We start from the raw sequence: 25,153 nt of genomic DNA, 5'->3' as shown, positions 1-25,153 counted from the left end.
ATCTAGATAGATAGATATTTTTGTTTACTGGGCAAAGCAAAGGCAGATTGAGCCAGTGGTGGGCAGATACTACAAGATAAGGTGGATACTGGACAGTTGGCTCTGAGGGGCAATGCATGCTGGGAGATGTAGTTTCCCAAGTGGATGTCATGAAGTAATACTGGGATAGTTTGCTATAGTTTTTAATCTGGGGCTAGGAGCAGCATAGACAAGTGGGAAATGTGTAAAACAATTGGTGAGGGAACGACAAGTACAACTATATGCTTTATGTGCATTTTATTTTTTTATGGGATTGCTGGAGTTCCCCTTTAATCATCAATGTTAGTTAACTATTGGATTCTGTTGTACAAGCCATATGTGTCCTGTGTAGCAGTTTGCTGTAACCACACCTGATAAATAAAGCCAATTTTAATCTTCTGCAGCTACTTGAGTTCTATGTCTTCCTGCATTGCTATGCTTTGTCCTTATTTCCATGTGGTCGTCTTGCTGCAGTAGTTGGCTGGATCTTTAGGGTGTGTACATTGTTGTACAAGTGTCCATATCGTTGTTTCTTTTTATGATTAGGTGGAAGTAGAAGCTGTGACACAGAAGTTGGAGGACATGCGGCGAGATTATGACATAAAGCTAGAGCAGTATGCCCACCTTCTTGATGTCAGAGCAGCACGGATACGCAAATTAGAAGGTAGAAGTCACTTCTTAAAGAGTAGCAATTGTTTCATAAGACCAGTTTTATTGACTTGTATGTACTTTGTCTTTCAGCCCAGTTAAAGGATATTGCATATGGCACAAAACAGTACAAGTTCACTCCCGACATAACACCAGATGATGACGTGGAAGAATTTGATGAATCCTTGCACTTACAAAGGGGGGAAAACCTTCTTGAGATACATATATCCTCAGCTGTGTTCTCTCCAGCAGCTGCCAGCAGCTTTGGAGACCAGGAACCTGCTACCTTCTGCACATATGCTTTTTATGACTTTGAGCTCCAAACTACACCTGTTGTACGGGGTTTGCAACCATCCTATGAGTTCAGTTCTCAATATTTGGTACGTGTCGATGACTTTTTACTACAGTACTTACAAAAGAACACTGTAAGATTGGAGGTTCACCTGGCCATTGGAACTGATTATAAGACAGTAGCTGTATGTCAGCTAAGATTCCATGAAATTCTGGAGAAGACTGGGAGCATATATTCTAGTGCTGTGTTGGTTGGTAAGAATTGCAGATTTTTATTTCTTAAATGTTGAAAACTGGTTAAATGTGGGCCTGATCCTCTTCTTTTATCTTAGGAACTGAGAATGACATTAATAACTATGGCACATTGGATTATTGGGTACGGCTAAAAGTTCCCATGGAGCAAGCCATTCGGCTGTATAAAGAGCGTGCTAAGGCTCTTGGTTATATTACATCAAACCTTAAGGATCCACTTCAAAATGATCAGGTATATATTTTTTCCTTCTTTCCCCTTGCTCCATTTAATAAACATTACTGTCATCTTAAACTGGTTTTCCAACTCACTTGTCCCCAATCTCCTATTCACAGGATAAGGGATAAGTATTGTGAGGGGTATCCAACCGCTGGGCTTCCTGGGAATCTCTAGATCAGCTCCCTGGTTCTTCAGTGGCTCCATAGAGAATGAATGGAGCAGCCGGTCACGAACCGACTATAGGCTTTATTTAAAATAAAGGAGATGGGGCACCAGGGGGTCCAAAGGTTGGACCCCTTATGATCTCATATTTGTCCCCTACCCTGTGCATAGGGGACAAGTAATAATAAATAATAAAATCCCTTTAATATAAACATTTAAAGCTCCTTCCGACTCAGGAAACAAGACCATTATAAGTCTATGAAGCAGTCTCCTGGAATGAGGGAGATTGAGCACTGAGCTGTGTAGCAAAACATGTTGCCATACAGTTCTCCCAGCTATATCTAGAGATCAGTAGGGGTCTTGCCACTAAGACCCTGACCGATCAAAACTTAAGCTGAATTTGAGGCAAGTAAGTCCTCACTGCTCTTCCCACTCTCACGGTGATTGCCAAGCACCTGTGTGAGGAAGTGCCCTCAGCCGTGTATCCGGAGAGCTGTATTTTGCAAGCTTTTTTAAATAGGAACTTTCTACTCTCTGTGTTACAAGTAACTGCATGATTCAGTTTACAAACCAGCCCAGATTGGGAACAGGAGGGAAATAAACCTTTGAGGACAGCTCACAGAGGCTGGAGAAAGAAAGGGGAGAGCAGATAGAAGGGACATTGAAATGGGCTGTTTATAGAGCGGAAATTGAAAATAGGAGTTCATACAGCACACTAGAGCATGAACAAGCAAAGATAAGCACAGTTTTTAATGGTCTATTGTGGTAAGGTTTTTTTTTTTTTTAATAATAAGGTGTAAATTGCTTGCCATAGGAAAACCTGTAATAGACTCTCAAATCCTCCTCCCCCTCCCCGTGCATTTTGTTTTCCTAGGTTGTCTCCTTGTTTTATCCTATGTGCGTGCACCAAAAGTATAGCGGACTCTTTAATTGACCCATATTTTCTGTCCCCATAGGCATCAGCTGTGAGAAAATTGGAGAACCTTAGACTAAAAGAAGACAATCTCAATGAACTCTTTATCACCATAAATAGCTGCAATAATTTGCAGTCTGGGACCAATTTACAACAGCCCAGCCCTTATGTTGCCTATACCTTTTTTCACTTCAGTGACCACTACACTCCTATCGTTACAAGCAGCAACAATCCTCAGTTTGAAGATCATAAGTGCTTTCCAGTACCAATGACTGCTGACTTGGACAGATATCTTAAATCTGATTCACTTGTTGTGTATGTTTTTGATGATGAGGAAACGAGTAGTGCATACCTTGGCAAAGCCAAGGTCCCTCTCATACCCCTTGCTCATGATAAATGCATATCAGGTATGATTTCTACTTACAGATCTGAATGAAAATTACTTTTTTTTTTATTGTTTTGTCTGATTTTTGACTTATTGTGTGTGGACCCTTCTAGCAGGGAGGCTTATGAAAAACAGAGAGCCTTTATAAACTGACCTATAGGTGTCTGTAGTCTGTGAGTTATTTCTTCTTTATAAGTGATAACCTACATGTACAGTAGTTAACATTCAGAGCTCACAACAACTAATAGCGATTTGATATGTTTAGTTTCAACATACTATACATGTACAATGGCTTGAAAATACTCTGGGCAGAATTATTAGTATAAATGGGTAAATGTAGGCAGTCTAAGGGGGCACCACATTTATTTAAAGTGACTCTGTACCCACAATCTGTCCCCCCCAAACCACTTGTACCTTCAGATAGCTGCTTTTAATCCAAGATCTGTCCTGGGGTCCATTCAGCAGGTGATGCAGTTATTCTCCTAAAAACAACTTTTAATCCTGCAGCGCTGTGTCTAACGGCCGGGGCTTACATTTGTATATGCATTAGGCTGGCACCACCTCTCTGTCCTTCCTCCCCACCCTCCTCATCATTAGGAATGATCCAGGAACATTTACTGCTGTTTGAGCTTTGCACAGATGTATTAACGATCAGCCCATGTTCATTATGCTCACAGGTGGGGAATAGGAAGCAATCTGCCTGGAGCTTTCCTAATGATGAGGAGGGCGGGGAGGAGGGACAGAGAGGGTGTGCCAGCCTAATGCATATACAAATGTAAGCCCCGGCCGTTAGACACAGCGCTGCAGGATTAAAAGTTGTTTTTAACAACTCCAGGACAGATGTTGGATTAAAAGCAGCTATCTGAAGGTACAAGCGGTTTGGGGGGGGGCAGATTGTGGGTACAGAGTTGCTTTAAAGCCTGTTTAACTTTGCACTACAGTTTAGTTGGCTTACTTTACAACACAATTATATGTACAATTGTTGCATTTCAGGCCACCATTTATCCCCCCCCCCCCCCCCTAAACTTCACCCTTATGTTGAGCAAGGCAAAAAAAGTGTCTAAATCACACACAGTTGTGTGGTGCAAGGCATGTATGTCAGTATGGAACATTTGCATTAGTAAAATTGCTCCTATATGTCAAATACTCTTTTTCTTTGGCTTCTTTTTTAGGTACATTTCAACTTACAGATATTAAGGGAAATGAAAGAGGAACAATTAAGGTTACGTTGAAGTGGAAATCTACTTACCTGCCACCAAGTGAAACAATTCTGTCAGGGCCATTAGTGGATGATCTTCCAAAGGAAATACCAATGCCTGTACGCCTACTTAAGGATAAAGAAGTGCAGGCACCAAAGCGGGAACCCTTGGAGCCTGTTTCTGTGGTAAGTACAGTTTTGACCTTGATGGGAATATATTGGAAGGGAAGGCCCTTGTGTGACATAGGAAGTGCAGCGACCCAGAGATCGCTGCAGGGGGAGCAAAGGGGGTAACTGCTTAAAGGCTGTTTCCATCTTACTTTCACTTGGGTGACAGATAATACATCACCTCTCTTGTTGTTGTGCTTTACTGCTTGTCTTGTATTTTTGCCATAAAGCTTTACTGGCATTCAGTACTGCAGCTAAACTGGGGCTTAAATTTTTTTTTTCTATACAGTGGATCCTTTTTTATTAAAACATCTTTGCATACAAGTTCCAGCAGACATACAAATATTGTTACCGTTATTGACACATGACCACTATCTATCTATCTATCTATCTATCTATCTATCTATCTATCTATCTATCTATCTATCTATCTATCACAAATCCACTACTTCTGCACTCTGTATCTTGTTTGAAGATGGCCTCTTTGTTTTATAATAGTTGTCATTTGAAGTAAATAATAAATATCTTGATTTTATACTGCTTTGTATCTAATTGTTTGTTGTGGCTATCTTAAAATATTTTGGAGATACAAGTCACAAGAGTTACCTTTTAGCTACGTTGCCATGTAGACATTTATGCTGTTTTAATTAAGCAAATGGGGTAATCTTATATAAACTTTAAGTAATTATCCCATGAATCACTGTCATGCTGAAAGTCCTGAAAGGTTTTTAATAACTGCTAGGGATTTATCCTAAGGGTCCATTTACACAGAAAGATTATCTGACAGATTATCTGCCAAAGATTTGAAGCCAAAGCCAGTAATGGATTTGAAAAGTGCATGATCTGATCTCTGTCTATAGTCTGTTTCTGCCTTTGGCTTCAAATCTTTGGCGGATAATCTGTCAGATAATCTTTTTGTGTAAATGGACCATCAGGATAGGCCATCAATATCTGATAGAGGGATGCTGAGCACCCTAACAATCAGCTGCTCAGTGATGTGACAGCTCCGCCACTACTGAAAGATGGGATCCTGAAGCGGAAGGCTCAGTTTATTGTGTAGTGGCTGTGCCATGTTGCTACAGCACATCTCTCATTAATGTGAATGGAAACCAAGCTGCCATGACCAAGTGGCTGTGTTCACTGTATATGTATATTGCCACAATGCTGGTGAACTGTTCAGTAGTGGGGGGGTTGGCAAAAGTAATATATTGATGATACATCCTGAACTGAGGATAAGCCAGCAATACCCTTTAAAGTAACCCACAGCTGTCAACGACAGGATTACATTATCACTTCCTGGCAACTTAGTTACCCCTCCCCATCCAGCTATATTTTTATGCTGCTGCTGTCTCTCTGGGATCAGGTCCACATTTCCACTGTGCTCTCCATACGGTCAGTGGTAGCATTCTCTCTCTTCCCAGCCTGTATTCCATGCTTCCAGCTGTCTCTTAGGGCAGGCCTCCTGCATTATTGTTCCTCCACCCATCCTGGTTCTCCTTCATCTATTTAAAGCTGCACCCATTCCTTTTTGTGTTGTCCATGACCTGTGTTCCTAGCAAGGTGATATGTACTTGACGACCTGGCCTAATTCTCTTGTGCTTCCAATCAGTAATATCTTCTTCCAAGAATCAGCCACTACCCACACTGGGACCAAGTCCCGCTTCTGCATCCTGTAGTAGGTTAAAACTGAGAGGGCACTTAGACGCTCTTCCAAGTGTGGCCTAGAGTCAAACCAGTTTGGTAGAGTCAAATTGTTTTTCGGGTTCACATCCACTGCCTGTTACTCCCACTTATGGGCTTATAGCTACTAAAAAGTAGTCTCTTTCTGGAGTATCTCTGGCATTGCTTGTATTACATGCAGTACTATTGTTTTAATGGGTGCATAGTGACTCCTTCCTTCCTGCTACAGTTATTGAGTGGGGTCCTCCATGGATGCAATGATGATGTGATCAGGGAGCTGCATGGAGACCATTTGTACTTTGGTTATATAAAGCAGACAGTCTCTTAAAAAAACTGCACTGCATATGCCAAATCTTACAAGTAATAGTAATCATTTTTCAATAATAAAAAAGTCTGAAACCATATATTCCTCATGTTGACATTTATAGGATTTTGCGTGAATGGATTCAAAGTATGCATATGCCAAGTGTATTAATAATTAAATGCTACTTAGTATCCAATATTTTATGCATTAAATCTGTTCAAAATGAGAATTTTGATCCCCCTTAATCTTCTGTTTTCATCATTGTAAAATCAAATCTATGAACATCGCCAAGTGAAAGATATGTGGAAGAGGTTTAATGTCTATAGCAAATTACAAAAGCAACAAACTGAATCTGACAATTTTTTTTTTCTTATTTGCACTTTAGTGAAATAGTGTATTTTTTAACCAGCAGTTGATCCAAACCTTTTCATAAACCAATATTACTTTAGGCAGTTGTTAAGCTTGTAGGCCATGCATCTGAAGACTGGCACATATGGTAGTGCGAGGCAGTGAACGTGGTGTTTAAACAGTTAGTGTTTACAAATGGAACTCATAAAAACTTGGTCTGAGGAGCTATCACATGTGTCCTACACATTGCGCTGACTGTCACAACTCTCACTTCCAAAATATTTGTGAGCCAACACATTTTTATGTGGCAACGGCAGTCACACCCGAAATAGTTTTAACAGGCTGATAAAGAACATCACTTCTACCCAGAAACCACATGAATTTTATTATAGCTCTTTTTGGCACATACATGTTTTGTGAACTGGAGATATTCACCATAAGTAGTTTAGCAGTTTTTGAAAAAAATAAAATACATCTTTTGGGTATAAACCCACACACCGTATACGCAGCAAATACGCAGCAAATATGCAGCAGATGTGATGGTGAAGATTTGATGCTGTGTTCAGTTATTTAGATCTAATCTGCTGCGTATTTGCTGCGTATCGCAGTGGTAAATACGCTGCATATACGGTGTGTGGGTTTGTACCCTTACATTTCTTCTAAAATGACATGGCAGTCCGTGATCTGAGATCCCCATAATCTCTAGAACATGTACAAGGATTTTTTATGTTGGATATGGTGACAACTTTGTCATATCTAAAAAATGCCTCGAAAAGTTAGCAGTGTTGCACTGTAAAGGCTGGATCCACATTTTAACCAGGAATATGTAAGCCTAGGCTTTTTTTGTCAGTTTTGTTTGGCCTCTCTAGTAACCAGTAAAGAGCTCTGGTACTGCCCCCCTCCATTCACACAGGACAGTAATAGTTCAGCAGACAGACACATCACTACTGTACCATTGTAAAACTACTTGTTGGTTTTCTTTAGTGGTGTTATGATGGCACAGTTGCCACTCCATGTGATTTGTATCCTAGAATAGTTTGTGCCCAATTTCTGTCTACCCCTGGTCCACTTCACCAATAGTTACAAAAGCCCCCTTATATCACAGTAGTTATAGCAGGGGCAGTCCTCCCAGCCTACCCCCAACCCTTAATAGTCACTGACTTTTCCTAATGTGTGTGCACCATTAATACAGCTGGGATATTGTAAAACCTGCATTATGCCATCGGGGCATGGCCTCTTCATTTTGACAACCTGTCCTCTAATTTTTCATAAAGTATTCCGTTTTTGGTGGTTAGTTTGTGTGCGTTGGTCTTTAAAGAGTTTTAATACCTTTTGTAATTTTGATAGAATAGTAACATTTTTATTATTATCCATATTGCAGGCACCTAAGCCAAAGCCAAGGACACGGAAATCTCCAGCAGACAAGAAGGTGTCTTTCATTGAAACCAATATAAAAACCCTGGTAATAATATCTGTGGCTATTACAGTGATGATATGTGATTGCCTAGTGCTGTACTCTGATTGCCATGACAACATTTCCTCTTCTCATTTTTGGCTGGCCCAAAGTTGTCATGGAGACTTTGTGCAGAATCAAAAAAAACTACATTCATGGTGTCCATATGTCCACATAAAGTAACTGTATACTGTAACTGAGAAAATAATTAAGAGCGCTTGTCAGAATTGGCGAAAGTAACAATGAAAACAACTTAACTTTTATTCCTTTCAGATTACAAGCATACAGTACACACAATCAAAAACATTCTATAAACCTTGCAACACGTTTCACAAAACAAAAAGCTATTGGTTATGAACACAGCCAGGGGATAAGAAAGGGAATTGGGTAATTTATGTCACCCTAGTGTTCTCCACTCCTTACTCCCCCCTTACTCCTCACCTTATACCTGAGCCCTTTGCTAGACCCTATACCTAGGACCCATGGAGACCCCTATGCTATATCCGGAAAGAGAATTTTTTGCAGACCACCTTGGATCTGTACCTAGCGCTCTGCTACCTTCCCTAGTGCTGTGCTCTGCCGGTGACCACCAACAAAGCTGTTCACTGTTACCATATGCAGTTAACAAAACAGAAAGTGTATTAACAGTGAATCACAATTTTTGATGGCAAAATCCTCTATATATCTATTAGTTCAATTTGTCCACTGTCCCAAAATGTTTTACGAAAGAAAGATAGTTTCTTAGAGCACCTTCGCACTGATAAACAACAGAATACCTGTCCGTGTCTAAGTTGTCTATAACAACTCATGAGAATAGGTCAGGATGTGTACTTTTTTTTTCAAGTGGCAAAAATATTTAGGATTGTGTACATAGTTAGTAGATATGTGACTAATGTAATTAAAGGGTTTGTCCAAGAACATACAATGTAATTTGATTGTTGCCAAAATGTAAATTAATAAAACTTGCAATTTCACTGTGGACACCACACCAATGCAGAATTTAAAACCCAGGTCTTAAAGTCCCAGCATCTCCACTTTTAGGTTCATTCTAGCACAACAGAGACTGTTAACTGCTCAATAACTTGTGTCCCCAGACAACCCCTTTAACTGAAGAGTTAACAATTAAAACACAGATATTTTACAGCCTGTGAAATTTTTGATTTATGAATTACAGTTACACTTGTATAGTTAATACCTTTGTCACAATTGTCTTTGTTATTGTATAATATTATGTTCTAGTGACAGCCAATCTGTATGAAATGGGGTGCAGAAAAGCTGCCAGTTTGTACATGAGTCGTCTCATTGATACATGGAGAAAGTATAGGCTGGTCTAAAACTGCAAAGATTGTTGTACTGGTGTGGTCCTAGGAAATGAGGAACTTTATATTGTGGCTTTAGTGGGACTATATTCTTATATAAAATAGTATTACCTTAGTTGATCACTGTTTTACCCTTAAAGATGTTATTTCTACCTGCAAATTTCTGGAGTCCTTTTCTTTAGTTGGATCATGTGATCTCATGGTGACCCCCTGGAAAATAAAGGTCATCTTCCCTGCCAGGCCTTCCTATATAATAGATCTGCATGGACTGTTTCACACAAGGGGGAGAAAGAAACAGTTGCTAATGATGATTATGCAGCTCCTATCGCACAGTTAGGCCATGTTTATACAACGTAAGTAAATTATTAATCACGGCCTTTGTTGCCGATTTGCAACACGGCCAGGATTAATCCCTTTACCTACATTGTGCTGCAGGCTAAGGGAATCCCAGCCGGAGTGTATACACATAGTATACACTCCAGCCGTGATCCCTAGCGGCGCTGCAAAAAAATGACATGTTTTCTGTGGCCGCTGAGAACCTGTCAGTGCGGCTCCGGCCACACGCTCCATTGTGTTCAGTGGCGAATTCAGATGCGGGCAAACACGGATGCACCCGCATCCGAATTCAGCAGCAGTAAAGATCTTCCAGCCGGTACTGCAGTACTGCGTTGTCTTACGTCATGTGAACATGGCCTTATAGTGGATTTGATGACATTTCAGCCTCAATGACTGTATACTTATAGTCTCTTAGCTTATTTAAAAAAATAGAGATGAGAATTGTTACACTGTCCTTTCAGCAAGTAGAGGTGGTGCTGACTCTTGCTGGTCATCTGACCCTGTGCTGATGCATCATGGGATTGATAGTGGATTTAAAAGGGTAACAATGCAGTTTTCAATATAAAAATTAAGATGGTGACTAATCAGAGCACAATTGACCCAAATGCAGTAATGAAAATAAGTTGATATGGCAGAGCTGGGATAAAACAGATGACACAGCATAAATATTAGTGACGAATGTGCATTATATGGGCAAAAAATACACTAAAAGGCTGTCCTTAAATGTATTGCATCACTTTTGTGTGATTTCAGAATCCAGTTGATCGGACCGTTGATGAAGAAACATTGAGGACAAATGACAATCCAAGAACAGTCTTAAATATTTCTGAGGTAACCCTAACATTATTACTATCTTTTTTTGCCAGCCATTTAATCCTAGTGATTCTATGTTGTATCATTGGGATTTTAAGTAATAATATAATAAATAGATTGGACAGTACAGGCATCAACACTTATAATCTATTAAAAAACATTGGCAGGAAATTATATATTGCATACACAGGAAAATACAGATGTGTCCCTCCTCAACTTTTTATCTTCCTTTGAAATGTCCCAGGATGAGCTGGGCAACTAAGTGGTTGTTATGTGAATTACAGCTCGCCGAAGGTTTTACTAGTTTCTTGCAATATTGTATAGAAATTGTCCTTAACAAAATAACTAAAAACATTGCGCACGCACCTATGACCAAAACAGAGGTCCTTTGGGGTGGCAGTACACATGCTCGACCTGTATTCAAATCTCTATTTATGGGATTTTCAACAATAAGCAAGCACTGTGCTATCTTTGGAAGTACTGTGAAGAATCAATAGGGTGGAGGCCATACCTGCATGCTAATGCCCTATGCACCCACATTGGTCACCCATCTCTCTAAGTAAACAGGACGCTCGATTAATTCTGCCAGATAAAAGGGTCAGCGATTAATCTGTCGAGGAGCAAACGCCCGCACATCAGCTGATTTAATCTCTTGTGCAGCCATAAAATTATTATTATTAAATTATTGCTATTGGCTGCACATCTCTCTCTGTCTGGTCGATAAAAATGTATTAAAATGGCTGCATGAAAGATTCAGCAATTGTTCTTCTGACCTAGCCACTTGGATAATCATGCCATGCCAAAATGTAGTGCAAGCGAGCGCCAGTCAGCAAGATCGGGCCAAGGGAAAGGGCCTGAAGAAAGACAAAGCAGTGCAGTAAGGAACTCACATAGTCTCTTCCTTACATGTGATACTTTAAAATCACTTTGTAAGTAAGTGACTAATTAGGGGGGCATTTATTAAGTGATTAAATAAAGCCCTGTTCCCATTTCCCTGGCAGATTTACTAAGGGCTTACCTTGGCATACACTAGCGGCGCATAATGATAAATGTGCCCCATAGAGTACAGTCTTACTATAAACATGTGGTAAAAGGGGAATTGGGTTATTAAGTGAGAATGTCATTGGGACAGCAAGTAAAGACACCTCTATTATAGTTTTCTTATTCGTTTATTTGTAGAAAAGTTATTTTCTGTGAATTTTTGTGCATATTAGTATCAATGTGAATATTTTGTGTACGTTATATTGTTTTTTCATTTTGGTGATCCAAGTCATCCATTACATTTTATACATGAAAACATTGGTGACTCACTAAACAAATAGTTCATAATGATGCTTTGTTGAAAAAGAACTGATAAACTACAACTGTAACTTTAACCTTTTTAAACATTATTCTTTACAGGAAAATGTACCTATTAGTTTTATTCAGTGGGATTATTCTCAAACACCCATGATTCCTTAGTAATGCTGCTTTGCTTCATACATACTCTTAATTTTCCACTTGTCAGGAATATGACTAGTCAGTTTATCTTGGGACAACCTGTGGGTGAACCTTCCAGAGGCAATTTACTTCTCACTCCCAATACATATTTCACTATTTTCCCTATTTCCCCTTTTCTGTCAGTTCTCACTGTGTAATTCAAGTGTCTAACTAGTAGATTTATTATTAATAGCAGAAAAACTTACAGTGTTTGTTATAACCGCTTTATATATTGTTGTATTATGCTTTTCACACATAACAGCACAAATGAAATGCAGAACTATTCAATGTCAAACTAGTGTTAATTTTTTGTAGAAGAATAAAAGCGGCCACTCAAGCTTTATCAGTGGCTAGCATGTATGATGGCCATATGTACAACATGCACAGTTGTAGCTAGGCTAACCCTTACCTGGGAAATGGCCAAGCAACCACAACCCTTGGCAAATATCTTATAAACATCCCTTCCTAGCTATGCCCCTACTATGTTCATGTTCAGAAAATAAACTAAATATAGAAGATATATTTGGGAAAAAATGTAAGTGCAGAATGATATAGAACCTTAAAGTGTCATAAACCTTTAGGGATATATTAATATTGTAGAATTTCAAAGAAAGACGCTAGTCTAACTCTCCACTATCTCTAACGCTCCCCATCAATCTTCTAGATATAGCCTGCTGCTCTAATAAACCTCAATGGTAATGTTTGCTTATTTACCATATTACGTAGACTGTCTGTATTTTGTTAAAAAAAAATAACTCTTCATTGAGCCAACACCACAACTGAGTAGTGCTGTCAGGCATCATTGGCTGGCAATCCTACATTCTATACTAACACCACCATAGACTACACCGCATATGATTACCTCAAATCTCCAATGTCCACATATATAGTACCTTTAAAAAGCCTTTAACCTCAGTCTTTGGGTATTTGTGCCACAGACTTCCTTAACTTCCTAATTCACAACTTTCTTTACATTGTCTGCCATGCTATAGTTAAGCCCCCTTATCTCCCGATTGTCCTTACTTGGATGCACTGCTTCCTCCTTATCTCCTGCAGCAGCCTCTTACACCTACTGCATATGCACTTGCACTGACAGGTCAAATGCTAGAGAAAGGTCTCCTCTAGTTCTAGTGTTGTCAGTGTAAGTAAGTTTGGCAGTGTGATGTCTACATGCCCAGCATGTAGACATCACACTGCCAAACTTACTTACACTGACAACACTAGAACTAGCCACTTGCCACAAAAGACCAGGGATTCAGCAGGCCAGTGAGAGACCTGCTTGTCATTCAAAGAATATTGCTTTTTTTTGCAAAAATAGAAGAGCAGACTGACAAAACAAAGGTAACACTTTTATTTATGTATGTTGCACTATACATGCCTGGCAGCAAATTAACAAGCCATTCTGTTCTCTCACTTTTAGCATACATTTACCATTGAATAGCATTCACTTGTTTAGTTGAAAAAAAACAAAAACATATAATGTGTCTTATTGTAGACAAAGTATGATAAATCTGCTGAAGATGAGTATCTCAGAGAGGCATTGAAGGAATCTATACGGGAGAAAGAATTGAGGTCTCCTCCCTCAGATCAACAATATATAGCCCAAAGTTTTGACATATCAGAAGAAGAAGTAACTGAAGACTTAGAAGGTATGTACTGTCCGAATCAATGGAATGATTTTGTCGTCTCTGGTACTAATGTCTAAATATTTAACTGGGGCTAGAAATTAAATTTTACCTGAAATAAGTTTCAACTAAGTTTAATGAAAAAGCATCCACTACATGGCCAAACATTTACATGAACACCTGACTATGATATCCATAATGCATAATCCATAATACTTTACGCTAATTTTATTTCTTTTGCAAAGATCAAGATGGACGACAAACAAGAGATGGAAATGAGTCTACAGAAAGTGACAGTGATGACTGCATCATCCCAGTAGCACAGGAAGTTAAACCGGTAAGTGTACTTTTATGCAGTCAGGTATTTTAATGGCATCTTTTGAAACCAGACATCAAAAGACAATATTTTGTGTCCATATTTTTTTCTTTTAGAAGTATCCCATGAGAAAAAATTCCCCTTTTTTTTATTTTTTGTACTTGCAGTCCATGTTGAATAGAAACATCAGTTGTCGGAAATGTGTAAGGCTCCGTTCACACGGAGCAAAGCTGTCTGAGTTCCGTGGCGGAGGAACATGTCCATTCTTCAGCGCGGAGAGAGGAGGTGCGCGAGCCTCCCATAGACCGTCATTATGACAGGGAGGCTGGCGGGACGCTCTGCCACGGAATTCCGACACTTTTTCTCTGTATACATGGTGCATAATTTTCAGCTATTGTGATAAACATTATACGGTATAAATGTGGCTAGATCACTTAAAAAAACTTTCAAAACTAAAAGCAGTATGTAAAACAAATACAGGTCTGAGGGGCTATGTACTGTGCACAGCAAAGAAATGATGTCTGCTGCTGTTGTTTCTTTCCTACCTGTACATATAGCACATTGCAATCCCAGCCCCCCATGTGCACCATGCAGAACGACTGAGAATAGACACATTTTGGATTAGAATAAGAGCTTGTAGGGGACACAATTATGAAATGAACTGTAGAATGATTAATCTATAGTCAGACATAATGATCTAATATAGATGTGGCTTTTACATACTTCATATTATGCTCAGCTGTTGTACAGTTAAACAAGGTACAAAAATCAAGATAATACATATATTTATAGTAGGTTTGTCATGATTACAGTACTAACATTTCAGTTAGTGTATGTGGTCCAGCAGCACTAGTCAGTCCCTTGGTAAGCACAGATGTGGATGCACGCTAGAGCCCACTATCCCTGAAGAGTGGGTGCGCAGACAAGAACAAGGAAGAGTCAACAGCATCTAACGTAGAAAACAGAATCTTCAAATCTTTATTGGCTCACAGGTACAATGCGACGTTTCGACTCTACATGAGTCTTTGTCAAGTATATTTTTACTTGACAAAGACTCATGTAGAGTCGAAACGTCGTGTTTTACCTGTAAGCCAATAAAGATTTGAAGATTCTGTTTACTACGTTGGATGCTGTTGGATCTTCCTTGTTCTTGTCTACAGTACTAACATATCTAAAATCGCACACAAGAAAATTAGATAAGCAATTATAATTATAAATATAGGTATAACAATATATATATTAGATAGACAATAAATTATTTTCCATATTAAAGAAGGCAAAGACAGGAAATTGTGATAAACTACTAGGGATTTGTGGTAAAACTTAACCTCAATTTTTTAATTCAGAAATTCACAAAAATGTCTCTTTTGGCTGAGGGAAATCTGTTTAACTTGTGACAAAAGTGTGTTATAGTTATCACCAAAGAAGCGAAAATGAGAATTTATGCTAAGGCAGGATAAACACAGTGTACAAACTTTTATTCATCTTTGCAGTGGTGCAGGTGACCAATGCAGCTTATTCAACGCTATTAAAATACTAGGTACCAGACAAGTGATTAGATGAGCTACTGCTTTTCTGGAAGATAGATTAGCATGGCTTTAATGGGGCTGAACATGTGTAACTAATCACATTGATTTATGTGACTATGCCACAAGTGTTGGATGAAGGTGGTGCTGTGGATATTGCCTATCTGGACTTATCCAGCACCTAAAATATATTTCTGCCCTGTTGCTAAACATAATAAACATGTTGGGGGACATTTATCAAGAATGGTGTATGAGAATGCCAGTCTTAAATAAAGCCCTGTCCCCTTTACCCTGGACAGATTTACTAAGAGGCATATGCCTTTTAGTACAGCTGGCCAGCCCTGCTGTATAACTGTCTGGCCTATCTCTGAAGCAGATGTAGATTTTTGCCTGGTTTATGCCTAAATCCGACGCAGCAGAAGGCCACACCATCCATCCCCCCTCCTGCCCATCAGGCGGGCAGGGGATGCAGCTGGTGTACACCACAGAAAAGAGGTGAATATGCCCTGGTTATGCTTACCTCTCTATGCTTCCACAATGTTTCGATGCGACCTCTTCAGCAATTTGCTGTGAATTGTACAAATATGGTAAAAAAAGCACAATTTTTGCAGCTGTTTTGCCCAAATCACAGCAAAAATTGTGCTATTCCACCATAAATGTGCAAATTGCAGCAAAATAGCAGGACAGTTGAGTCAAAATGCATAAAATAACGTGTCATTGTGTGAAGGATAGATATTGGATCATATTAATGGTGTGTATGCTGGGCACAGACTGGTACAAATGGTGTGCCACAAGGATCTATTCTGGGTACAGATTAGCAAACCTTTAGCATGCAGTATTTGATCAGTGTCTTAAGATGTTGCATGCACCCAACAATTTCGGAAACAGGTAATTAAATGCCACATGTTCAAGTATTGTTTATTTTAAGGTTTGTTAGTGATATAGACAAACCTTACCTACCAAAACTTCTCCTATTTACAGATGACACAAAAGTGTGCAATATGGTTCATATTCCTGTGGGTGTCAGTAAATGGAAAAAGTTTCAGCTTTACTTGATAAGTGGTCATAACCATGGAAACTGCAGTTCAATGTTTCCAAATGTAAAATCATGCCCTTAAGGAAAAGAAATCTATCCGAGTATCATATTGGCAGTTCTGTGTTAGTAAAGACTTCAGCAGAGAAGGATTTTAGGGTAGTGATTTCTGACAGCCTTAAAATGAGTCACCAGTGCAACCAGGTGGTAGGGAAAGCTAATTGTCTGCTGGGCTGTATAGCTAGAGGTATAACCAGTAGGAAGAGGGAGATTGGGATCCCGCTGTATAGAGCTCTAGTGAGACCTTGTCTGTAACACTGTGTCCAGACTTAAAGGGGTTGTCCAGTGAAAATCTTTTTCTTTTACATCAACTGGTGTCAGAAAGTTATATAGATTTGTAATTTAGTTCTATTACAAAATTCTCAAGTCTTCCCATGCTTATTAGCTGCTGTATGTCATGCAGGAATTGTTTTTTATTTTCAGTCAGACACAGTGCTCTCTTCTGACATCTCTAGTCGAGACAGGAATTGTCCAGAGCAGGAGAGGTTTTCTATGGTAATTCATAGAAAACCGAGACAGAGTTCCTGTCTTGGCCAGAGATGTCAGCAGAGAGCAGTGTGTCAGACTAAAAATAAAACATTTCCTGCATGACATACAGCAGCTAATAAGTATGAGAAGGTTTTTTAAGTAAATTACAAATCTATATAACTTTCTGACACCAGTTGATTTGAAAGAAAAAGATTTAAGCTAGACAACCCCTTTAATCTATACGTATACTGGATGTACTGGTATGCCCTGGGTCTTCTGTTCCAGAGCAAACCAGTATATCCAGGACATGTAGCTTGGTTTAAACATGACTATAAATCCAGATCACAGATCTAGATATGATATTCCTTGAGGCAGAGCCTATTTGTAGAAATAACATATTAGACTACATCATTGGGTACTGAAGAGCATCCCTGCCAGGACATATTGGGAAAGGGTTTAAGGATAGCAGCATGATGTGCATTTTAGGTAAAAGACCTTTTTAATAAAATCATGGCGTTGAGTGATGGTATTTGAATTTATCGGAAGGGCTTTACCTGAGTCACAGGATGGAGATCACTTAATTAAAATCTTCCCACATGTTAAGGAGAGGAACCTGCTTTGAAGTACTGTCTTTGATTTTCTCTTCAGCTAATATCCTCAGTGTGCCACACACCATCGTAATTGTAGCATCCCATGCAGCTATTGGGGAGCAGTAATTCTGTCATTAAGGAATACGGAATGTGGCTTCAGAGTAATATCAAAATCAAATAATTTATCAACAATTTCCAACTTTTGTTAACTAGTTCTGTCACTCTTTTACAGGCTTTGTCCACCTTTTGTTAGCAATTCTTTTTTACTTTTTATGAAAAAAAGCAATTGTGCAAATGAAATAGTGTTAATTTTGCAGTTAACATTAAATAATAACTCGAACTGGAGAGAATGGAACGGCTGCACATCCCATCTATGGCTGATACTAATGCCGCCAGGCCTATATTAAAAATCAACACCAGAGTGTCTGTATATGAATTGATCAAACCATATTGCCCCGTGTACCACCGCGCAGGTCCTCTGGTCCACACGGGTCCCTACGCTAACTCCACACCGTGTCGGTCAGCGACCGCCAACCCCGCAAAGCGTGCACGTGCAGGGAAGGGAGGCCATGGAACGGCCCTGCAACCCCAATGTCACAGGACCAGACCCAAAAAGCCCCACCAAAACCCAGCCAGCACCACCGGCGGGGAAGGCTGCCCCCAAACGACACAAGTATGGATATGGTATTACACTTACCATTGCTGCTCTCACAGAATGGGGAAGACATAGGGTCCAGACATGTGAGCACAGACATATCCTGCTAAATTTGGTCATGTGGGTCTTATAAAGGAGTGCTAGCTGTTCAGAGAGGGAGAATTGCAAAACACGAACTGGAGAGAATGGAACGGCTGCACATCCCATCTATGGCTGATACTAATGCCGCCAGGCCTATATTAAAAATCAACACCAGAGTGTCTGTATATGCCATAGGTGTGAGGTGCAGCACTCTGTTTCTTCCCTGAACCGCATTTTGTTTCTCTCTTTTCTCCGTGTTTTGCACTCCTCCTGGTGAGACCCACATGACCGCAATTAGCAGGAGACACCTGAGTGCACATGGTTTTAATCCCTCCTGTTTTTTCCCATCCTGTTTGCTGCAGCTATGGTGAGCGCAATACCTTATCCAGACTTGTGCTGCTTGGGGGCGACCTTCTCCGCCGGCGGTGCTGGCCGGGTTCTGGTGTGGTGTTTTTGGGTCTGGTCCTGTGGCATGGGGGTCGCAGGGCCGTCCCATGGCCCCCGTTCCCTGGCTGTACACGCCTGCGGGGTTGGTGGCCACTGACTGGCACGGTGTGGACTTAGTGTAGGGACCCATGTGTATCAGATACCGGCACGAGGTACATGGGGCAGTATGGCTTGATCAATTCATACACAAAATTCTGATGTGTTTTTTATTTAGCCAAGCGGCACTAGTATCAGCCATAGGTGTGAGGTGCAGCACTCTGTTTCTTCCCTGAACCGCATTTTGTTTCTCTCTTTTCTCCGTGTTTTGCACTCCTCCTGGTGAGACCCACATGACCGCAATTAGCAGGAGACACCTGAGTGCACATGGTTTTAATCCCTCCTGTTTTTTCCCATCCTGTTTGCTGCAGCTATGGTGAGCGCAATACCTTATCCAGACTTGTGCTGCTTGGGGGCGACCTTCTCCGCCGGCGGTGCTGGCCGGGTTCTGGTGTGGTGTTTTTGGGTCTGGTCCTGTGGCATGGGGGTCGCAGGGCCGTCCCATGGCCCCCGTTCCCTGGCTGTACACGCCTGCGGGGTTGGTGGCCACTGACTGGCACGGTGTGGACTTAGTGTAGGGACCCATGTGTATCAGATACCGGCACGAGGTACATGGGGCAGTATGGCTTGATCAATTCATACACAAAATTCTGATGTGTTTTTTATTTAGCCAAGCGGCACTAGTATCAGCCATAGGTGTGAGGTGCAGCACTCTGTTTCTTCCCTGAACCGCATTAAATAATAACTACTTTCACAAGTCTGCAGGATTCAAAGTGAAAATCTCAGTGTACTCCTTACACACTAAGGGCCAGTTCACACAGAGTAAAATCGGCGGAACCCCGCCTGCCTCAGTATTCTGACAGTGACACTGTTTTTCTATGGGAGGGCTCGCGCACCTTCACTCCTGACGCTCTCCGCTCAAAGAATTGACATTTTCACTCTGAATCCTGCAGACTTGTTAAAGCAGTCCCTTGTGAAAGGCAGCCCTCCCATAGAGAACATTGTCACACTGAGGCAGGCGGGACTCCGCAGCAGAGTTACGTCACTTTTGCTCCACGTGAACTTACACTTAGCCTGCAAGTAAAGGGGATTGTGGGAAACTGTGTGCAATTTTGCTTTGTGCCACAACCGCTTTAACTGCCCCGCTGCATTATTGAGCTTGCTGTCACAGTAATCTTCAGCAACCTGTTTCTATTAGCAACTAGCAACAATGAAAATATGTCCAAATTTGACCTTTAACTTTGTATAAATTAACAGTACAAGTGAATAAAAGAAATTTTCTAATGTCTAAGGGCCCTATTACATGAAACGATTATCGTCCGTATTCGGCTGAGCCGATAATCGTCTTATGTAATAGAAGACAACTATCAGCCAACATGATAGTTATGTTGAAAGACAAACGACTAAGATAGCAATGATCTGCTGCTGTCACTCTGTGGAACAGGAGCGGCGGCAGCAGATAATAGTAATAGTGACGACAGCGAGCGGGGAATGAATAGCAAGCGAGCATTGACAGTGCTTGCTTGCTCCTCAGCATTGCCCCGTGTAATAGCCTCACAAGTGGAAAAAAAAGCATTTTCTCTACAGCCCCTGTTTCCTACCCTCCTCCTTTGCATACATCGTTCACTACTGATCACAGACTACTGGAATCTGTCTCGAGAAAAATCTGCTCACTGAAGTCTCATGTTTCAGCTGCCCATGCAAGCCTGTGGAGAAGGGGAGAGGGCAATGGTAGTGAGGAAGGTGGGGAATTGGCCATCAGAGGCTTGACTAAAAACTCTAATATTATATCTCACCCCTAGTGTTTGATTCACAGTTTACATTGCTCAGTCATATCTTCCATGCCGCTGGTAAGAGTTTGCTATATATAGGCGATATAGAGGCACAGGATACTTGTGTGTGCAGTGTATGGGACCTATAATATAGAGGCTAGCTTTTACCTGTAGCTCAGAGACAACTGAAAATTAAAGATGCAGCCTGCAGAATGTGTAACTGGTGTCAAATACCATATAAGAGTGTGTGTGTGTATACATACTTGTTATGTAGAATATATTGCAAACACACAGTTGCTGAGTCAGTTCTGCAAGGACTTGGTTTGTGAAGCCTCCATAACAATCAAACAATAAAAATGTTGAAAAAAATCTTGGGAATGTCTCTGTTCCATGTGGCCATATGCAAAGAAGATGCTGTAGAACATGTACAAGTAACCTCAAATTAACCTTAATTTCACTGTCATGTGTGTTTTTATTTCCTGCTGTGACACTTATGAAGATGAGCATCTTTGTGTCTGTGATTTAATGTTTAGTGGAACAGAACCTGTACAAGTGAATGGCAAGGCAATTACAATATTCTCCATCACAAAATCATTTTGAGGGGTATACTGAGCATGTAAAGAGTTCCCAGGATAATGACTTTGCTAGCCTTTACTCTCACATCCACAAAAACCTTGGAGGCATGTTAATTACAGGGAAGAACAGGGGAGAAGCCGCTGAGTGCTCTGTGTTAGACAATGGTTTATGAATTTTTCATACATTTGAATACTAAAGAATGAATGCATAATCTTGTGATTAAAAGAATATTCCCAACTGGCAGCAATTGTGTTTCCAGACCCTCCTCTGTAAAACATTGTAATTCTCTCTTGTAACAACGTTAAATGTAATCATGTAATCTGCGGGTTTGTAAACTTCTTTCAATCGATCTTTTCTGCTCTGCTGTACCTCCCATACATGCTGAAATGCAGTGTTTTTCCTCGTAAAGTTTTCCAGAAAAAAACAAACAAACATAAAGCAATGATATCCAAATGTGACAAGCTTTATAATTAAATTAATGTGTGTGTCCCTATGTGGAAGGAGCTTCTGCTTTTAATAGATATACCAACCCCATTGACCCTGACTTTTTAGGAACTTCTTGCTAATTAGGATACCCAAGATGTTTTACATGTATAGTTAGGTGCAGAATTATTTTTGCAGGGGCGCACCTTTCATAATTTAGCCTCGGTATACCACCACCATTTATTACAGTTAATACAAATGATGCATCATCTATTTCAGGTCTTATAGATAAGTGAATACTTGACTGATAGAAGATAAAAGGGAATTCTTAACTCCAGAGAGATGCGGTCTGGAATGACATTAATGAGTCTGTTTAAAGTAAATCTATCACTAACCTAGAATTTATAGAAATGTTGGTACTGTTGCCGCTATGCTAAATTCAATTATGTGTTTTGTTTTCAGAATACGCCACACTTCTACAGAGATATGCACACTTTACTAGATATGTAAATTAGCATGTTTGGTGCACTAGAGGCGGGCCCTCAGTGCACCACTTTACTTTCCCACTGAATATTCATCAGACGCAACCTGATGAATATTCATCTGACTAAAGAACAGGCTGTGTCATTGGTGGAAAAGTAAAGCTGTGCACACCAAACTTGCTAATTTGCATATCTAGAAAATTGGGCATATTTTCAGAACAGTGCGGCAGACTTTAAAGGGGTTATCCAGCGCTACAAAAACATGGCCACTTTTCCCCCTACTTTTGTCTTCAGTTCAGGTGTGGTTTGCAATTAAGCTCCATTTACTTCAATGGAACGGAGTGTCAAACCCCCACCCAAACTGGAGACAAGAGTGGTGCAAAAGTGGCCATGTTTTTGTAGCACTGGATAACCCCTTTACAAAGAAGTACACAGTTGAATTCAGCATGGCGGCACCGATCAGTCAGTAACAAAAAGTACATAGGTCCAGCATTGATGATAAATTTGCTTTCAGCATATGACAGAGGTAGACTGAACAGTGCTAATGAACTAAATGAGCTCTTGCACAGGTTTAGCTTTATAAGTGCAGTGCCAACAGATGTAGAGGCCACCAGTACTGACAATGAATTAGCGATTTCTCTAAAAATGAGGTTTGGGGACAATATAGGAGATTGAAGAAAGACAAATTAGCTGGACGAAATGGAATTAGTCCACCTGTCCTTAACCACTTAAGGACGGAGCCAATTTTCTTTTTTGCGTTTTCGTTTTTTCCTTCTTGTGTTTAAAAGGCCATAGCACTTGCATTTTTCCACGTAGAAACCCACATGAGCCCTTATTTTTTGCATCACTAATTGTACTATGCAATGACAGGCTGAATTTTTGCATAAAGTACACTGCAAAACCAGGAAAAATTTTAATGTGTGGTGAAATTGACGCCGTTTACCGTGCAAGATCAGGAATGTGATTAATTAATAGTTCGGGCGATTACGCACGCGGCGATAGCAAACATGTTTATTTATTTACTTTTATTTAAAACAAGGGGAAAGGGGGGTGATTCTGACTTTTATTAGGGGAGGGGGCTTTTTTACTAATAATAACAACACTTTTTTTTTTATTTTTTACACTTAGGCCCCGTTCCCACTGAGCAAAACTAGCGGAATTCCGTGTTAGCCTCCCGCTCATAATGTTCATAACATAACATGTTCATTCTTCAGTGCGGACAGGGCAGGAGCGTCGCCTCCCATAGACTCCCATTATGAGCGGGAGGCTAACGCCGCGGAATTCCGCTAGTTTTGATCAGTGGGAACGGGGCCTTATACTAGAAGTATAAGTGCACTGATCTCTCATTGAGATCTTTGCTGTATACTTATACAGCAAAGATCAATGAGATCGGCACTCGGATGCTTTCGGCTGCTGCAGCTGAAAGCATCCGAGTGCTTAGCCGGGATCAGCACCATTTTGGCGACGACCCCGGCAGCAGTAGGATGTGTGGATCGCTCCTCCGAGACAATGTCCCGGAGGAGCGATCCAACCCACTAGACACCAGGGAAGTGCTGCATACAGTATTCAGATGCAGCTGTCGACTTTGACAGTTGCATCCGATTACTGAATTAGCGGGCACGGCGATCAGACCATTCCCGCTAATAGCTGCGGTCCCGGGCTACACGCGGCACCCGGGATCGCGGCGGTTCAGAGCAGGGTCGCCACGTGGCCCCGCTCCGAACACCTCTTGCGGACGCATGACGTACCGGTACATCATGCGTCCTTAAGAGGTTAAAGTGTGTGTGCACACTAGCTTTGTTCAGTCCTTTAGTTCTTGCTTTACAGTAAGTGAAACCTACAATCACAAAAGGGACTGGTGTTATGGAAAACGTCCTGCCTGGGGCCAGCCCCCAAGAGTACTTTTCACCCAGTGTCCTTAACATCACATGCTATGGATTAGTGCTTGCTTACTTAAATTAAAGCTTTTTGCAGGCTCTCTAATTTGTGATTATCAGCAAAATGTCCAGGTAGATGATGCAGAAATGTTTCTGTTCCATTAAAGGAGTTATCCACCGCTACAAAAACATGCCCATTTTCTTCCAGAGAGAACGCGACTTGTGTCTAGTTCAGATGTTGTTTGCAATAAAGTTCCATTCACTACAGTGGAACTCAGTCGAGTTCAATGGAACTGGAGACAAGAGTGGTGCTGTCTCTAGAAGAAAGTGGCTATGTTTTTTTATGCTGGGTAACCTCTTTAAAGTATATTCCTTTTTGAACAGTGATGAAACCACTGTGCGTGTAGTGTTTTTGACTGTTCTGGTGTGTTAAATATCACACAGTGACACAACACAAAGAGTTGACTGATATTCAGGTTGATGGTACGATGATAAAATGGATAATCTGTCCAACAGGCTGCTGTTTGTACAGATGAGGGCAACTATGTGTGGCCAGTTATTGAGTAGTAGTAGTAGTCTTTTCACCTTGTAAACCAGTGTTTCCCAACCTTTTCCACCTCGGGGCACCCCTTGGGAAAAAAAATTAGCTCGGGGCACCCCTACCAAATAATGTTCTACAAAATACAAAAACCATCATTCAGTGACTCACAGGTGACGTCTTCTTTGATCTCCGGCCCAGACCATTATGATGATTTTTTCCAGCTACGTTTCATGTCTTCAGAATAGGGATGGTCCGAAACTGCCGAGGTTCGGGTTCGTATGAACCTGAACGCTTGGCATCAGATTCCTGCTGTCTGCCCGCTCAGTGCAGCGGGTGGATACAGCAGGAGGACCGCCTGGAAAACTGGGATACAGCCATAGCCATAGGCTGTATCCCAGTTTTCCAGGCGGTCCTCCCGCTGTATCCACCCTCTCCACGGAGAGGGCAGACAGCGGGAATCATTGCCGAGAGTTCTGGTTCGTATGAACCCGAACCGAACTCTGTTCGGACCATCCCTACTTCAGAACCTGCGAGGCAAACATTTTAGGCTCTGCACATTTCTACCAACTTTCTTCTCTTTCTCCCTCCTATAGGCTCCCATAGTAACTGCGCTGTTCGGTGTCATGTGCAGTAAAGCGAATAGGAATGTGGGTTGCCTCCA

At 40.9% G+C, this 25,153-nt stretch overlaps 1 protein-coding gene across 1 annotated transcript in view; it reads left to right on the top strand.

Moving 5' to 3' along the window:
- Window positions 1–25,153, top strand: part of RPGRIP1L (RPGRIP1 like) — a 113,710-nt gene that overhangs the window by 66,218 nt on the left and 22,339 nt on the right. Inside the window, exons 14-22 of the mRNA XM_069965949.1 lie at window positions 565–682; window positions 760–1,212; window positions 1,290–1,441; window positions 2,545–2,908; window positions 4,059–4,270; window positions 7,966–8,046; window positions 10,446–10,523; window positions 13,480–13,633; window positions 13,855–13,946. Of these exons, the coding sequence (XP_069822050.1) occupies window positions 565–682; window positions 760–1,212; window positions 1,290–1,441; window positions 2,545–2,908; window positions 4,059–4,270; window positions 7,966–8,046; window positions 10,446–10,523; window positions 13,480–13,633; window positions 13,855–13,946 (1,704 nt within the window). The remainder of the gene's footprint in view (window positions 1–564; window positions 683–759; window positions 1,213–1,289; window positions 1,442–2,544; window positions 2,909–4,058; window positions 4,271–7,965; window positions 8,047–10,445; window positions 10,524–13,479; window positions 13,634–13,854; window positions 13,947–25,153) is intronic.

The sequence above is a fragment of the Dendropsophus ebraccatus genome, chromosome 4 (genome assembly GCF_027789765.1).
Source record: "Dendropsophus ebraccatus isolate aDenEbr1 chromosome 4, aDenEbr1.pat, whole genome shotgun sequence".
Classification (NCBI taxonomy): Eukaryota; Metazoa; Chordata; class Amphibia; order Anura; family Hylidae; genus Dendropsophus; species Dendropsophus ebraccatus.
The sequence above is the reverse complement of the archived record's forward strand: the minus strand, read 5'-3'. Positions and strand labels throughout refer to the sequence as shown.